General features: G+C 47.2%; 1 protein-coding gene across 4 annotated transcripts in view; it reads right to left on the reverse strand.

Moving 5' to 3' along the window:
• Window positions 1-700: 700 nt before the first annotated feature.
• The window catches only part of RAD51B (RAD51 paralog B), a 519,294-nt gene continuing 501,856 nt past the window's right edge, over window positions 701-18,138 (reverse strand). For all 4 annotated transcript variants that reach the window (XM_037031686.1, XM_037031684.1, XM_037031685.1 and 1 more), the window contains 2 exons: window positions 9,157-9,235; window positions 701-1,170 (listed from right to left, as the gene is read on the reverse strand). In XM_037031686.1, the coding sequence (XP_036887581.1) occupies window positions 1,154-1,170; window positions 9,157-9,235 (96 nt within the window). In that variant the 3' untranslated portion in view covers window positions 701-1,153. The remainder of the gene's footprint in view (window positions 1,171-9,156; window positions 9,236-18,138) is intronic.

The raw sequence follows: 18,138 nt of genomic DNA on the forward strand, positions 1-18,138 counted from the left end.
CGGTTCTTGGCCAGTCTGTACCCACTTTGTGCACAGCACTGTGTTGGGCACAAGTAGAAGACACGAGATAAGCTAAGACTTGATTCTAGTCTCTGAGTTGTTTTAAAAAGCTCAGTAGGGGAAGCAGGTACAAAGTGGTTATATAGAGAACAGCTTAGGGTCACTAACAACTTGCATAAGAGACGTCCCAATGCCAAAGGCTGGGAAGATTTGATGCCTGGTTTTGAAGGGGCCGAAGGCCTTAGGCCTGCAGTAAACCAGTCCTGGACTTTTGGTGGGAAGCCTCATGGCAGCAGGAGGGGGAGGCTGGGTGTTGTGCTGAAAATGACTAAATTATCCTATGGGTCACCAATTGATTTATTTGCTAATTGACTGGCTCGGCTTGGGCTTTAAATCCAAAGAAATCATTTCATCCTTTATTAAATACTGCAAGAATCTCACTCTTTGTTCTGCAGGGCCATACACAATATAGTAGTGAAACTTGAATTTACACCACAATAGTTGTGCCACTAATGACCTTCGAAATGCCACTAATACCATACATGTTCTGCTTCTCAGCTGGATCCAAACCTGTCAGCGAATTCTGAGCCCGTCGACCTCCCCCTGACACGAGAGCAGACCCCCAAGCCCACGCCCGCCCCCAGCCACCCATCCTTCCATGATTTCACCTCTGAATCAGTTACTCTTTGGAGACCCCGAGTCTCACACACCTCCTCTTTTTATTTGGTGGACAATAGTTTATTCGGAAATGTTCCCTCCTGTAATTACAAATCCTGTTAGTCCTCCTCCTCCTCTCCCCACGGGGATTGTGGGCTTTAATTAATGAACGTGGTTAAACCTCTTTGAGGTGCCTGGTTGAAAGGTGCTATGTAAGTGCAAATTATTATTATTACGGCTGTTGATGTCCCATGCGGCAAAGCCTACAGCCCCACGCATCTAGAGGCCTGAACAAAGGCGTCTTCGTCCTCGCTGGCCCTGCAAGGTCTGAGACGCCTGGCTCAGTGGCATGAGGGCAAGTCTGCTACCATCTTGACAGCAATCAAGTAATTAATCCCCATTACAGTGGCTTCCGTTTCCTTCTTCTGAGCAGTATAGTCCTGTTTCATTTCACAGATCACGTCCCCATCAGCTCTAGACAAAGGTCATAGTGTCCTTATGGCCTCTGTTGGCCTAAAGGAGAAAAAAGAGGGAGAGAATGAAAGTTTGAGAAAAAAAAAAACACCCAAAATGTTGCTGTCATGAAATGCATGAACTTTTCAGTCTCAGTAAAGCCTTCCTTCCTGCAGCGGTCCACTTACACGGACACCTGTCTATCGCACAGCACAGGTGTGCATTCAGGCCCCACAGCCCAGGCCTGACTGCTGACAGCTGAAGACACAGGGGAGTCTTTCTGGGCTGGGTGGGAAGAGGTCATCTGGAGAAGCTGGAGCCCCTCTTTGGCTTCCTTCTCTACCCCTAAATTTCCCCTGAGAAAGCCAGCTGCCATCTGCAGCCAGGAATTCCTCACAAAGGCAGGGCCCATGATTTAGACGTTCCGTGCTACACCTAGCACAGCCCGGCCCTTAACAAATGCCCAGTACTTCCACTGTGAGGGTAGCCTTTGAAAGCAGCCCAATGGGGGAGACTTGGCCTCTCGAAGGGACGCTGCTGACCAAAATGCTCCTTACAAGGTTGTGCCTCAGACCCTTTGTTAGCGTGGACGTGGGTGAGCCTCAGGGGGTCATGTCTTCATCTGCCTCCATTTATCCTCCCTATTGAAGGGCTCCTTCGGGACATCGGTCAGTCTCTGTGGGAAATGATTGGGAGCGCGACAAAAGAACTTGGGCCCTTTGGGGGGCCTTCAGAATTCAGTAAACATCTGGACACGGAAGGCCGGGTTCTCAAACAGTCGAGCTGGGAAGATGTCAAAAGAGAGAAAGGGCTGTGTGCAGGGCAAGCTCTCAGTTCTGTGGCGACGTTTGTTGTAGAGAAACACAGACGCCCCAGTGGGTCGATGGGAAGACTTTTCAAAAGCTCCTCTACGTGTCGGCTTCTGTGAGTGCAGCGCCCGTTTGTTGGCTCTCATGGCGTGCGTGTGAGGAAATAAATGTTTCGCATGGCTAGGCTGCAGCATGCGATGGCTGTTCTGATTCTGTGTGTGCTAGGAATAACCCATGGTTGCGTAGGCCTGTCCAGGCTCTGGCCGTTGATGCATTTTGTTATCCTAAAGGTTTGTAAAGCACCTTCTAGTCAAAGTGACTTGGATTCTCATCATGAGCACCTTTTCATTGACCAAACACATGAAGTACTAGAGCTAAATGATTTGTACTTCCTGGTGAAGTTCAGGATCTGAACTCTGGACTCTCTGTGTTCCCTTTATTGTTGAATCAATCCATTTAGAACACATTAGTCAGTGTGATTCATTAGTCCCGTGACACTGATCAGCATTCCCCAGGGTCCCCAAAGCTGTGAAAGAAACTGGTCTCTGTCAGAGGGCAAAGGAATGTTGCCCTCACTGGCCTCAGGGGCCGACCGCCAGTCTCGGGCCCACGTGTTCTCAGGGAACTGCCTTGGTCACCCTAGCTGGAACGGGTCTCTCCCCTCTGTCCTTCCATATTCCATTTTTGAACCTCGATACTCTGAGTCACAATTTGGCTTTGATTACACTTATTTTTGTCCGGGAATAACTAGATTAGGAAAGTGTCGTGGGTTGGAAAGAGCAGAGGCTCAACCCATACCTGCGGACTGATGTCCCTGAAATTCGGCTAAAGTCAAATACCAGGTGGAACACTGAGTCCTTCTGGAAGAGGTTTTCAAAGAAAATCTGCAACGTGGATGGCTGTAACACCTGTTGGTATTATTACCTGGACGTCTTCATAGATGCAAACTGTTAGCTCTGCAAAAATAGCCAACGGCCTCCAGGGCCTTCTCGAGGAGTGTGGATTCAGATGACCTCCAGTCCAGGCCTTGGGACAGAGGTTTTCTCTCCAACCTTATTCCAAGTAACATTTTGTTCCGTGTTTTAAAAAGTTGTGGAGACAGGAAAACACATTTTGGGGAAAAAGAAGTGTTTATTCTCTGACTTTGGCCTCAAATCCACACCCCACCTTGGGCTATAAGCACTAGTGGCAGTTGTGCAAACACCCTTCGCACAGTGCACAACAGCAAATGCATCCTAACGTTTCTGCCTGAGGCAGATCCCGTTTTGGGTGGGGGGCCAAGGGTTTTGGGTGCTGATCGGTGGTGTCACTACTGACTGTGATACCCCATTTTTCTGCTCTGGACTCTGCTGAAGAGGATCCTGAGAGCATTTTTAACACATAGCAGTGACGTGGCAGTTGGACATCACGCAGTGAGACCAGACCGAGGGTCTGTGCTGCTGCACCGTGGGACCCCTCTCTGCAACTGGACTCCTCTGAAAGGGATGCGTCACTGGATGCTGCTCGTGGAAACAGAACTCCCACTCGTGGCTGTACTCCCGGCCATCCAGATTAACAAGTACAGACACTCTGACCAGCCTTTCTACCTTTTGATGTATGCCCAGAGAAACCCTCAGACCTGCACACCAAGAAACACATGCAAGAGTATTTGTTACATTAATATATAATTGACATTTCCATCAATACAGGAATATTCCAGATATGGAATATACCACGCCAACGTACACTCACACAGTGGTATGGCTATACCAGATAACATACGGTATATTCAAACAGTGGATGTGGGTACCTCAATTAAAGTGAAAGAACATGATCCACGTGTAACGTGAACACACTGCGAAATGTAATGTTGAGGGACCAAAGCAAGTTAGGGAATGGTGTGTACAATAAACCATTCATGCAAATCTGGAATGCTCTTAAAACAAATCCCTATTTGAGGCTAAAAGACAGACTAAAAGACAGGCTAAAAAAAAAAAGAAAAGAAAATGAATGAAGCAGAGGGCTAGTATGGGAAGATGTCATGGAGGGAGTGTGAAATGAATGTTAGAAGAGAATTAGACGAATAAGAGTCTTTTGCATTTTCTCCGGGAAGCTCCACACCAAGAAGCCGGCAGAAGACGCAAAGGACAATGCTCTGGCCTGGATGGGCTTTATGAGGCTGCAGTGGCACCTAGCAGCCCGGGGACAGTTACAGGCCTGCTCTGCCCTCTCTTCTGTGGCCTCCTGGGGAGAAGTTCACTCTCTCCGCCCCACTGAATCCCAGGCTCTCCGCCCAGGCTCCCACAAGAATGCCAGGCTGTGCCAGGTGTGTGGGTGGTGTTGATCAAGCCGACACTGCCCTACCTGGACGGAAATACATTGAGAATCTTCTGGGTCACTTTGAGTCCACCAGGCAGAAAACACTCAGATGGGTTACTGATTCGGACTGAAATCTGATGAACTCAGATGGTGGGTGGTATTTGGGGAGAAAGAATTTTTCAATAAATCATCCAGTTGGCTCAGTGACTAAGAAAATGGAGAAGAAACTAACCCAACTTTGTGACAAGGGAACAAATAGAGGAGATTAATGTCTTTCCCAACACGCGTGAAAAGGCCACCAAACAACCACTCATGATTTTACAAGAAAGATGAGGCACACAGCTTTCCAGCTCCTAAAACATCATTGTTTTATTTCTTTGTTTTTGGTTTCTCCCAAGTCCCTACATCAGGTGGTGAGGAAAAGAGGAGACCAGCTTTGTTTCTGGCCCCTCTCTGGCTCCCCCTCAGGGTCCCTTGGGCCTCCTTAAGTCCCATCTCCATCCCAAGGTGATGCTGCTCATTCAGACCAGTTAAGTAGGCGCGGCCCCAGAATCCGAAGGCAACCTGTCATACCTGATCTTGATCTTTCTAAAGTCAATATAAAAAACCAATTCTGCCCTACTGAGACACTAAGCCATTAATTCCGTCCTGTTCAAAACAATCAGGCTTTTGTTTTTCAAATGTTCCCTAGACTCCTGAAGAAATGGGGAGTGTGGCATAGGCAGCCAAGCAGGAGGTGCTCCCTGGCCAGCCCTGCTCTGGGGTCTTCTTCTTGACCAGACCCCAGGGCGGGCCTTGATTGTGATGAGCCCCACAAAAGCCTGGGCGGCTCCCCGAGAGCCGGGCTCCTAGTTCTCCCTAAGCTTCCTGCAGCGTCAGCCACACAGCCAGGCTGCTTTCAATGACAGGATCTTTATTTCTGGCCATGACACAGAGGCCCAGGGGTCCCAGCTGTGCTCTGGGTGCACAACGTTTGGGACTTCCTAGGGGAACCGAGAGCACGACAAGGGCAGAAGGGAGGCAGGGCAGAGTCCGTGGACTCTCCCTTTCCTCTGCAGCCATGTGGTTGTGGGTCCACCCCACTGAAGCCCATTCCAAAGCCGACTCCTGCTTTTTGCTCTCCACTAGGTCCTGGCACCCCTCAGCCTTACTCTGGGCTAGCCAAACCTCTAAGCTCTTCCTCAGTGCTTCTGGGGCTTTCATGGTGAACTCTGGGGACAAAAGGAAAAATGGATTAAGGGCACCTCCCCCAACCCCTTCACCTTTCCCACTTCAGTTGCACAAAGAAACTGAACTACCCTCTGCTGGGACCTGGTCCCTTGCAGAGTCCAACAGTCAGAAACTGGTGGCTGTGAGCTCCTTCGCCTTTGGGGCCTAAGTATTTCCAGGGTCTTGGGCCCAACCCTGAGAGGCCAGGATCTCCAACAAAGAAGATGCAAACGGCGGTATTACCATGGTAATGGCCTGAGCCAGGCGGCCTCCTGAAGATGCTGGGAGGGTGGGTTTTCTTTCTTTTCCTTTTTCTGCCCCTCCCCACCCTCGGCAAAAGAATAGTTCCGCTCTCTATTTTACTACAACAATAGCATGGACCAGCTCCTTCAAGAGTTTCAAAAAGCAGCCTGAGAAATCTCCTAGCAAGCCCCCTAGTCTCTCCAGCCTGCCGTTTTATTGTCCGTCCCAGTGAACAAAGGGACGGGAAGGGTATCAGGCTCCCGGTTGCCGGCTGTTCCCAGCATCCTAATCCTTGAGAACCGGTGAGGGGAAGGGCCTGTGGAGTGGGAAATCGAATTCTGGCCTCACCTTTTATTCCTTTCCTCTGCCTATGCACTCGGGGGCTCCTCCGGTATTAGAGAACCTGGTTAGCAGGCCAGTAGGCGTCTTGAGGCTTCTAAGGGGATAAAAGGCCCTGACCGATCATTCCCGCACTCACTAATAGTCTCCTCCATCCCCTCCCCCCCTCAAAAAAGGTGGTCTGTTTGGGTTATTCTTTCCACCACTCCAGGCTGGCTCCATTACAGCGGCTGAATATGCAGCCACAAGTGGTGGGCTGGCAGCGTCTCTTTCCGAGGGCACCACAGGAGCTGCCCCCTCTCCCAGCCCTTCCCCTCCCTGCCCGCCCTCCAGGCACCAAGGGCACACTGCTCCCCACTCCAGCTCCAGGTACCGACCTCCGTGCCAACCAGGGCTCTCATGCCAGAGAGACCCCTCCCACCAGAAAAGCTCATTGGCCTCAACTGCTGGTCCCTTTATCCAAGGTCACACTACCCAGGGATCAAAGGTTTCTTTAAACCTGGGGAAATGGGCAGGTGTTTTTCAGTTCAGTCACCTGGTAAGACTGGGGGCAAAAATAAGCTCTTACGTTCCCATGTGTGGAGATCTCAAGGATATGCTCTCCTGGGCTGAGGGAGTGAAAAGCACACCACCTCCTAGGAGAATCAGACTCAGCTGACGCTGGGAAGGCCTAGAGACCACGCAGGCCGCAGGCCGAGGACGACAACCCAAGAAAAACATTTGCATTGCAACCTCCGCACAGAAATTCAAAATGCTCATGCACACAGTCACACAACAAATATTTCATGAAACAATAAAATGTGTTGGTTGTGACTCATTCATTTCATTTTATCACCCACTAATGGCTCGTGACTAACTTGCAAAGGACTGAAACAAGGTCAACATTGTATTTTCAAGCTGACAAAAATAGTGTGACAGAGATTTTCTTAAGATCACACCAGAGCTGGAACAGAAATGCCAGGGTGGGGAGTCTCTCCAATAAAGGAGGGGTCATCATTTTTCCTAAGGGTCACAGCTTCTGTTGGTTTTCCTGAAGTCTTGGGAGCACAGAGCTAGAGGAAAGGGCCTGCCCCGAGGTTTGCGTTCAGTGGCATTGCTGATAGGGGCAGGGGCTTTTCGCTGCCGAGAAAGCCTAGGAAAACCTCGGAGGACCTCGGAGACAGAGGTGTGGCTGGAGGGAGTGGGATGGACAAACAGCTTCAAGGCAACCAGAGGAGGCTCTGCCTCCTCTCAGACATTTCTGTTTATTCCTTGGGTTCTTGGGTCACTGGACGCTTTCCTAAAATTTTTTTTTCTTTCCTGGACACGCTGCTCCAGGTCAGCCTCCTTCAGTGACCCATCTTCTCCCCTGTTCTCCAACTTTTTCTAATAGGCTTTCTTGGTTGTTTTTAAAATTCAACCCGTTGATGGTGGTTCCAGTCTTTACTTTCTCTAACAACTTCCTCTTGGCTGTCAAAGTCATGACCTTACCGGTGAGTGTCAGAGAGGCAGCCCTGGGCATGTCGATTCCACGAACACTATCCTAAAAGTGACCCCAATCAGACACATCATCAAAGTGCTATTTACCAAAATGCCAAGACTTTCAATACAAGTTTTCTGGGTAGAACTGGCTCTTCCCCCCCGCCCCGAAATTGTTCTATAACCTTCCACAGAATTTCTTGAACTCTTAGTCTAAATTTGCTATTGACTAGGATTCTAATCTTTTCAGAAAGGCTCTAAAAACGAGGACCCCAAGCCCCACGGTGCACTGAGTAAACAAAACTGCAGCCTCCTGATTGCTTGTTAGTTATACCTCCTCTGAGAGTGTGTGACAAAGGGGCCTGCTGTTTGCTTTGCTTAATCTGGTCTTAAAATCTCTGCTTCTTTGTCAGAAAACAATATTTGCAATTGTAAAAAAAATATTTACCAAGGAACTTGGATAGCACAAGTCAAAGGCTAAGAGCCAAAGGTCAGGAGTTCTTACCCCAAATTTCCCTGGACCCGAGCCCCTGCTGTGGGGCTCGGCCGCCCCCAACAGACACTGCTTCCCAGTCCATTGGTCCATCGCGAGGCGGACGTTTTAGAAGGGGAGGAGGGGGAAGGCTGCCGCCTCTTCCTCCGTTAAGAAAAGCATGTGCTCCCCAGCCTGCCCCACAGAATTCCTGCTAGATCTCTGCAGTGTATGGGTCTCCCTGGGGAGATTCTAAGTACCCACCCTGTTCCACAGACCTGGGAAAAATACTCAACTCACAAAGTCCTTACGGGCAGATATTGCTCCCACGGGCAGCAATGACAATAAGGTCCTCTGTGTTTCAGGCTCTATGTTCACCTATCTCTCTGAATTGAACCTTCTGCCTGACATTGGGAGACAGATCTGTATCCTGAGCATTTCTGTGGGGAAGCTTCTCAGTTTTCCAAGAAGTATGGGACATTAGACCCTGTGGGCTAAGCTCAGTGGTGTTTGAATTGATCTGGACATTGTTTTCTAGACAGACCTGCAGTTGGCTGCCTTTCCTCCCTAGCAGAGGACCCAGCGTCTGGGAGTGAACCTACCGCAGATCAGTGAGTTACAGGCTGCTTCACCACGAGCCAGGCCTCACTCAGCTCCTTCTAAGGCCCAGACCCATGTCATAAGGCGCAGGTCAGCAGGGCCTGGTCCCCAGCTGGGACGTGAGCACAGGGAAAGGAATGGAGTCACCAGGAAGAGGAAGAGGAAGGAGTGCTCCTGGAGCCAAACAAAGTGCCCCCAGGCTGCCGGGCACACGGCTCTGCAGTCTGCTGAGCAAGAGGGCTCTGAGGCCGTATGGGGTCCTCCACCCCCGGTCAGAGATCGCCGCCTGCTTCCTCATGCCACAGGATCTGCCACGAGGACCGAGGACCGGGGTGGAGGCAGTTCCTGGCTTGCTTGGATTGATCCTCATTCTTTGGTCAAGTCACCCTGTTAGAAAATTCTATGTTTTCTCTGAGACCCACCACTACCTTCTGTCACATTCTTGCTACAACTGCCAATCTCTTTCATCTCATCAGGATACACAGCACTGGCCAGCTCCCCCCGGCCTTTGATTCTGTCCTGGGTAGTTTCCATGAGGAGCACAGCAGTAATCACAGCTAGCCCTGAGCAGCCCTGAGCACGGTCAGTTTAAAGCAATGGCTTAACCAAGGACCTTACCTTGAAGAACCAGGCCTTCCTTCCTGATGGTGTAGACAAACGAGGTGAAGGGAGCCAGGGGGGACTTGGCGATGAGAATCTGCAGATCAAGCACAGACGCTCAGGGTCAGTCCAGGGGGATGTCGGGATGAGGCCCTGTTCAGTCTCCTTCCCGCGCTGAGACAAACTGGTCCCACATGACTACAAACCATAGGGCTTATTTTTTAAAAATTATTTTAGAACCAGATGAGTGTTAGTCTGTCGGTCAGTCGATTACCCTGGAAAGCTGCATATTTATTCCAAGTGTTCTGCCTCCAAGTGCCATATTCTTAAACCAGTTTTTCTAGAAATAAATTTTATTATCTTTGTCACTGGCTTAAACAGTTATCTCTGTTCCCAATGGTAAACCTAGCCTAATTTCATTCATAAACATGGCTATTTTACAAAACACATGTTTCAAAGTTCCTTCAAGAGGTAAAGATTTACCATCACTGTGGATATTCAAAATAATATCCTTTGCTAAAGGCAAAGCCATGGTAGGTTGCTTGGTTGGTCCCAGCTCTTCACTAAGTCTGTATTCCTACCCATTGCCACGTGCCTACATTTCCTTTTAGTTAAGGTGCAGTGTGTTTCTCGTGCCCCTTTACTATGGGTTTGGACACATGGCTTGTTTTGGCTAATAGGTTGTGCCAGTTCTCCACCTGGGCCTCAGAAAGCCTAATATAGCTCCACTTAATTCTCTTATGCTTCTGCGACTGCCAGAAAAAAATATGTATCCAAGCTAACCTGCTATTTCAGAACGAGGACAAGAGTCACGTGGAGCAGAGCTGGCCTGCAGAGCTGGCCCACCCTGAATGGTGACGCCAGGAGACCCACGTGCACATTAGTTAAATGCTCACTGCCGTGGGCCCCTGAGATTTTGGTGTTGTCGTGGAGCATCACTGCAGCAAGAGCTGGCTGACGTACCAGGCAACGCAAAACACCAAAACTATTTCGAGCAATGGCATTCTCCTAAAAAGATACCTACCTTAAAGGGGATGGTCGTTTGGTTATTACCACTAACTCATTATCATAACTCATATGGTTCTACAGAACTTGTAAGGACCAGTGCATCGTTTTATTATAACATTTCTCCTAAAGGAAGACGAATTTCAGCTTCCCGTTCTACAAATGAACATCATCGAAAATAGTGACCATTGGGTGCAGAGCCACTTCGGTAATCAGGGAGGCAAGGAAGAAGGAAGAATAATTTCAAATAAGCAAAAGCCTCACATGTAATTCTATCTCAATTCAGCAAACATTTACTGACTGTCAACTATGAGAAATGGTGGAACATTTACTGACTGTCAACTGTGAGAAATGGTGGAATAATGCAGTGAAAAGATCACCGGTTTTAGTCCTGGAGTTTGAATGAAGGTGCCTACAGCAAGGCTCATAATTCCCGCCTCGTAGCCATCCCCCTTCTTCCTTTTAGTGAATAACCCCTCAAGTCCCAACACTCTTCTGCCTCTTTTGCAACTAGGGTGGCCATATGACTGCACTTGAACAGAATGTGAGTGGGAGTGGCAGGTGGAACTTCTGGATTACATTTTCATAAGAAAATGGTGTGCTGTTCACTTTCCCTTCCCCTGTCCTGAGAACAGGAACTGGATTCAACTACGTGGATGTGGACATCCTGGGGGATGGCAAAGCATCACAGGAGAAGGAGGCTGGGGGACCTCGTAAAGCATCAATACCTCCCACCTGGGGTGACCTGTCCACCTCAGGAATGGATGTCACTGTGGTGTAGCCTGAATTCTGACCAGTCCTGGGCTAGGCACGACCTAACTTTTTTGGCCCTCAGCTTCCTCACATGTAAAATGGGGATGATACCACCCATCTCAATGGGATGATTGGGAGGATTACAATAAGTATAGAAAATGCCTGTTATTGTGTCCAACTAACAAGAATATTTCCAACCAACTCATCATACATGCTTCCCAGAACTCCCTAACTCTCACTCCTCAGGAACCAGTATTTTTCATTTTTAGAAGGATTCAACTCAAGGTGAATCTCAATAATTTTTACACTTGCTTCAAAGTTGTCTCGATAAACTAGCTCATTATTCTCAGGATCAATGAATAGATAGGGGCATTTACATCTTCATGCCAAAGAAATCTCACTTTTAAAGTGGAGCCTTTCTGACACAGACAGTTTGGGGGTGGTTCAGCGTGAGGTTTATGGAAGCCCCCGGTCAAGGGAGCGATATGATAGAAGCAAGGGCAGAGCTTCTCAGGCTTTAAAGTGGCGTGGGTCACCGTGGGTCTCGTTAACGCGCAGATTCTGATTCAGTAGGTTTTGAGCGGGGTCTGAATGTCTGCATTTCTAACAAGTTCCCAGGAGATGCTGATGCTGTGGTCCATTCTGAGTAGTTGAGTTCTAGGAAATTAGCCCGATTGAAGAGCCTAAGAAGAAACAAAAGATGGGAGTCCTGAGGCCAGTTAGGAGGCTTATGATAACTCAGGGGTGAGGTGACAAGGGCCTAAACCACAGCTGTGTTAGAAAGAATGAGGGAAAATGAAATGGATAAAAGCAATATAAATCCTTTAAATCAAAGAACAATAGAAATAAACTAAACATATCCAAAACTTTAGATCTTTAATGTCTTCATGAAGCATTGGACATGAAACCAAAAGGGTATATATAAATAATAATCAATAAAGTATCATAATGTATTTTGAAAATTATATTAACATTTTTATTTTATACACTGCAAAATTAAAGCTCAGGGGAAAAAAGGATGTGCTATTTCAATGCAACACAGCAATGGCACCTGGGCCTAAGCCTTCCAGCTCAGTGGTACTGCTGCCAACATCGACTGCTTCCGGTCGATGTTGAGCAAGTGAGCAAGTACGGCGCCCTGGCCAGGAGGGCCTCACCTGGAGGGACCTCACTTGTGGAAGGACCTCCTTTCCATGGAAGCAAGGGGTTTGGACAGGCCACTGATGAATGCTGTGCCCTTCTCAAGCAGGGTTTAAAATGGCCATCGAAAGGATGATTTATGTGCAGTTAGGAAAAGGAAGTAAGCAGTTATGGCAGATGAATCCCCCTTTCTTTTGGGGGGAGGGAACTTCCAGGTTGATAGATCAAAAGCAATCTGGCGAGGGGCAGCCACCTCTGGTACGAATCCACTGCAATGTGGCCTTGGTTCTGACATGCTCAGCATTCCCACTGACTTGCCGATGCATTCAACCACATCCGCACAACACGTACAGGGTCCAGCAGGGAACAGAACTGCTGACAACTGCTACCCTAACACAGCTTATAGTCTAAAGGTGGCAAAAAAAAATAATAAGCAAAGTGAGTAAATGAAATATATAGTATGATAGATTAAGTGTGTTAGATGATTACATAATCATACCTATATAATTATGTAATAGAGAAAAAAGGCAGAGAAAAAGTATAGCAAGTGGATTGGGATCAATTTTAAATAGAGTAGTTAAGAGAAGACCTCACTAAAAAGGCGACACTTGAACTTGGGGGTCGTATAACTAAACCCATGGATGGGATGCTGACTATGGCAACGGAAGATGAAAAACACGGAGAAAGAGTTAATAGATTATATAACTATAATATCAAAACAAATCTTAATTTGGTTAGGATATTGGAACGAACCCTACGAACCGTTTAGGATTCTGGTCACATTCTATTGGTTACGGAATGGGGAGGTAAGATTGAGCCTCTGGAGAATGGGTCTGGAGTGTTGGTTAACTGAAGCTCAGTACAAGGCGGCTGTGAGATACAGTCCACAGAAATGTAGTGGGGTCGCAGGCTGTACCAATGAAGGCAGCACCTAGAACAAGGGAGTGATTCTGCCCTGCTCTGCATTCAGCAAACCTTGCTGGGTATAATGTGTTTGGGTCAGAGCCCAGATGCCAAAAGGGAAACTGACAGACAGAACAACCAGAGGATCGTGAAGGTGGTTAGACACCCAAAGCAACCCATGACCACAAACCCCTCGATGCAGGCCGGACGGTGACAGCCCTGATGTGAAGGGGCATATTGCTTTTCATACGGGTTTTCCGACCTGGACATTCTGTGGTGTTACACAGCAGAGAAGGTAAGCGTAAATGAGATGTCTGGCCTAACAGATTTCAGAAAAAGAGATGCTTGCCATGTGTCTTTGTGAATACAGATAGACTCTTCTCTGTTCTGACTGGAATCAATATTCCATGCCCTGTGCATTTATGCCTTTCAAACTATAATTTATCCTCTCCCAAAGCAAACAACCCTTCCTAGCAGATCATTTGGGCTGTTCCGTTTCAGATGTTCCATCATCCCGTAAATGCTGGGTGCTCTAATCACGGTCTGACTTGGGCTGTTGCCAAGTGTTGTTCTATCTTCTCCAATTAGATAAGGCCCTGCAGGGAGGGCCTGGCTGCTCAGTAAAACTCAAGGGCCCTGGTGAAAAAATTTTATCACACCGAAACCCATGTGCAGTGTGTGAAATTGGCTTTGAAACTCTCTGAGGATTCACAGAAATACGTAGTTGGCCAAGAATGAGTGCAGACATGTGACTCAGAAAGCTCAGAGCTCCGCCAGGCAGGTGTGTGGCATTGTGAGGTGTTAATTCCACCTCCTGCAAACCGCCAGGTTGTTTTTTCTTGAACATTTCCTTCCTATCAGACCAGCTCGACTCTAACAGCTCACTCATTTATTCAATCCCTCCGTCAACAAACATTTATTGAGTACCTACTATGGGCCAAGAAGATTCCATTTGTACCGTGTGAATTCACGCTTTATCAAGATTTCCATCTGTTTGACCTCGATTTATTTCTTAGATGTATGTTCTGAATTCTTGACAGGATTATGAGGGTCAGGGGCATTTTCTTTGATTCCTTACCCTTCTCTTCCAGAGGGCCCAGTCCCAGGCTGCGGGCTCCTAAAATGACTGACGGGCATTCTCCCCACTGTTCTTTGCTTTATCCCCAGGTTGCACGTGTGAAGGTGTCTCCCAGTTTACAAGTGAAAACACAGAGGCCGAGGTGCTCGGAACCAAATGTGGAAGGAGAAGTCGGCCTGTGGAGCTCACTGGCTTCCCATTGTCGACCCTCTTCTCCTTTCAAGTCCATCTCTTCAACCACTTGTTTTGCTCTGAGCAAATAAGTTGCCGGCTGATTTTCTCTCATTCTAAGAGCTGATTAAAACCTTCCAGTGTTACCCTTTCAGGTGTGTTTGTATTTTAATATAAGACTTTCTATGGAGAGTAATAAATCCAAAATGGCAGAAAGTCCTACAGGGTCAGGGTGGGCGGGGCAGCCTTCCAGAGTTCCCAGAGTGTTGATAATGACAACAAAAATGACAACAGCCAGTATGCAGTAGTCTTCCCAACAACCCTTTGAGGGTGGTGAGGCCTGGATTCCAACCCAGGTCACCTGGTCCCATAGACCATACTTTTTAACCAGCCTGAATGACAGTGGCCTGAATTCAGCATGCACACATCAACCCACCTCCTGAGACAGGAAATCAAACCAGGCAGGATACTTAACAGCAAACAGGGCGACGTCCCCCTTGCACCATCGACATCGCCCAATTGAAGACAAAGAAGGGGACTTGACAGGGCCTCTGTGAAGGCTGCCTTGGCTGTTCATGAACTTCCACATTGGCAGTTTCTAGACGTCCAAAACCTACCTACTCTTTGAATCCCCTGTAAACATCAGCTCTTCCACAAAGCTTATGCTGATTTCTCCAGCCTAAGGTGATCTCTCCCGAATTCCATCATACTTTATCTGTACCTCTCTAATAGTAGTGCTTTTCCACTGAATCTGGTGCTTTCTCCACTGAGTTTACTACCATGCATGTGAAGGCAGAGACTATCATCATCATCATTGCTGTTTCTTCTGGTCCCCCCAACCTCTGGTATGGAGGTATAAATGTAATAGAAGCTCAGTTATGAAACGCATAGATGGGTGAGTGGATAGATGCACCAATTGGCGACTTTCAGAAGCTCTAACTCATACCCATTTTGAGGACTTATCTGGCATCCTCTCCCCGAAGCTGGGGACTTAGAGGATGCCGTAGAAAAGAGCAGGCTGCCCAGTCCATCACTGCCAAGGTTCCCAGCGTGGGCTGGTCCAAAGTCAAGTCTTTAGTTTCAGCTCGCTATAGCATCACATGTTTTTCCTGGCCGAATCCCACTGCCAAGAGACTCAGAAAGTGGAAAAGGAGCCATAGAACAGAGAGTGCTGGGCATAGGAACCTCAGGTCTCCTCCAGGGTGGTGACACCTTCTAGGGAAAAAGGCTGTGTTATCCTTTTAATGTACGGTTGTCACCCTCATCTGGACCGACCCAGCCTATCCCGTCTCCTCCACGGGTGGCCAGGAAGGCCAACGTGGAGCAGGCAGCACAAAGATGTTAGAAATCTTGAGCAAAGGCTATCCTGGAGGCTCCTTTTATAGTGTCCTGGCAGCTGCCATGAGTTCTTGCAATAGAGCCCCAAACTTAGGAAAAAGTGAGTTTCGCCTTTGTGGCCCAGGAAAGCAGACATGAGTAGGCAGCCATGTGCTGACAGTAAGCTGGCAGCAATCCCTCCACTTCTCTCCTCTAGTTCCTGTGCCAGTCAGGCTTCCTTTAACAGCGGTAACGAATTCTTCCTCTCTGCTGTTTCCTTCCCCTTCCCATCCACCACCCCAACTCTTACACTGGCCAGGGGTGAAGGGCAGACGAAAGTGTAAGCAGCAGAATTTCTTCCTGTTGGGGCAGGTGGTAGGCCTGGTGTGCTTTTCTATCCCTGCTCTCTGCCGCAAGATATAGAGCCCAAGACTATGTAAGATATTACATATCTTACATATGTACATATCTTACATATTACATATGTAATAGATAGATAGATATTTTATCTATCTATCTATTACAAGCTGAGACATCCAGGAAGCCATTGAGGTGCATAGTTCCGAACTACGTCTTTGCATCCATCTAGCATTTCCTATCTTGCTGATTTTTTTTAAAGCCCTGTCTCAGTCTCTCCCCATTCTCAGCAAGATTATGTGGTTGTTGATGAATTCAGCAGCAACATCCTGGCTGAATGCTTCCAATACTTTCATCTGCCTGTAAGGGTGCTGCTGACGGCAAGAGAGGCAACCCACTGACTTCGAAATGTCCTGCCACAGGTACCCTACTATCTCACTTCAGCTGGATGCCTGGGCTAACAAAACCCATTGCTAAGCTAAACAAACCTTTCCTCTAGCTGTGCCAACTGTCTGCGACAGAAATCCTTCATGCCAGGGATTTTCCTTTTTGTCCAAGATTCAGAAAAAGGTTGTTTTCTCAGCTGCTTTGAACCCAGGAAGAAAGCCAGGGAAGCGAACAAGCAGCCAGTCTCGCATCAGATAACTCACAGGCTTTTGATAACCTCAAGTCTTCTGTCCCTTCCCCAGGTTGAGCTGAACTCTCCAAGCCAAGGGACAGAAGGGCCGGAAATGCTCCAGACAGGAAGATCTCTGCAGCTGGAAGGAGGCCACAGGATCAGGGGGGCTTGAAGTGTACCCCGTGATCTCAAAGGAATTCCCTAGTCATTGTTTAAGAAGAGCTGGAGGGAAAGGTGGCAGAAGTCCAGCTCCCAGTCCATTTCTGGATCTCACACTGATTAAAATCTGCTTCATCATTTGGAAAGTCACTGCGGAACACTGAGGCCTCAGTACGAAAAGTTCTGCAGGACGATGAGGGGAGAGTGGAGAATGAGTTCAGTGGTGTCTAAACTGTCTTCACATAGAGGAGACCCATAGAAGTGCACAGTGCGGGACAATGACGGGGCAGGAAATGACCTGAGTGGGTGTGAACTCGCTTGTTTGTGTCCACGTGGCCTGCTGCATAGCTCTCTCGGCGCAAGTTGGAGACAGAAATGAAGTCTGAGCTGAACCCCTAAGGAAACACAATTCTAGACCCTGGGAAGATTCTGCTAGAAAGTTTAACTCTGAGGCTATAAGATCTTATTCCTTGGTAGAGTATCACTGTGCTTTTTAAAATAATATCTGGTGATTGCTTTAAAATGTTTTTCTATAATACCTCAGATTCCCAAAGTATATAAACTAAAAGAGCTGTGTTCTTAAAAAAAATAATTTCTTCAGATCGATGGGATATCAACTCAGTAAATCATGGGATAGTAACAGTTCATGGTCAGAGTAGCATTTTCAGCGTATCCCCCCCCCCCCAGCATGTTATTATAAAAATTTAAAACATACAGCAAAGTTGAAAGAATTTTATAATGAGTACCCATAAACCTATCCAGTAGACTCTATTAAAATTTTATTATACTTGTTTTCATCATTTATAAAGCCATTTATCACTTATCACATCAACCCATCCTTTTTTTGTTGTTGTTTCATTTCAAAGTAAATCACAAAAACGTCAGTGCACTTCCCTCTAAGTACGTTAGCATGCATATAATTAACCATAAGCTTAATATCTGTTCATATATTTTCAAAATCAAGTTGAGGTTTTTTTCCCCCGTGAACTCTAAGTGTGGTTCAAAAGAGTGATTTTCTCCAAATTATACTAAAATCAGAGACAATTTAGCGACTACACATATATAATGGTATGTGAATTTTACAAAGAATATAGGCCATTAATTATTTCTAAATGAAGTATCAGATTTATTGAGATATAATTTACATGTAATAAAATACTTTAAAAATATTTTGTATATTTATTTTTAGAGAGAGGGGGAGGGAGTAAGAAAGAGAGAGAGGCAAACACTGATGTGAGACAGAATCATCAACCAATTGCCTCTCCCAAGCACCTCCACCGAAGACCACAGGAATAGCCCTGACTGGGAATCGAACCAGTGACCTTTCACTTTGCAGCATGGCCCCACCCAAATGAGCCAGACCAGTCAAGGAAAATTATCTTCTAATATAAACATTTAAGCCATAAATTTCCCTCCAAGCCCTGCTTTAGCTGCATCACATAAATTTTGGTATGTTGTAGCTTTGTCCTCATTCCCTCAAAGTATTTTCCTATTTTCC

The sequence above is a fragment of the Sturnira hondurensis genome, unplaced genomic scaffold (assembly GCF_014824575.4).
Source record: "Sturnira hondurensis isolate 20B ecotype Veracruz unplaced genomic scaffold, ASM1482457v3 Scaffold0021143, whole genome shotgun sequence".
NCBI classification, from domain to species: Eukaryota; Metazoa; Chordata; class Mammalia; order Chiroptera; family Phyllostomidae; genus Sturnira; species Sturnira hondurensis.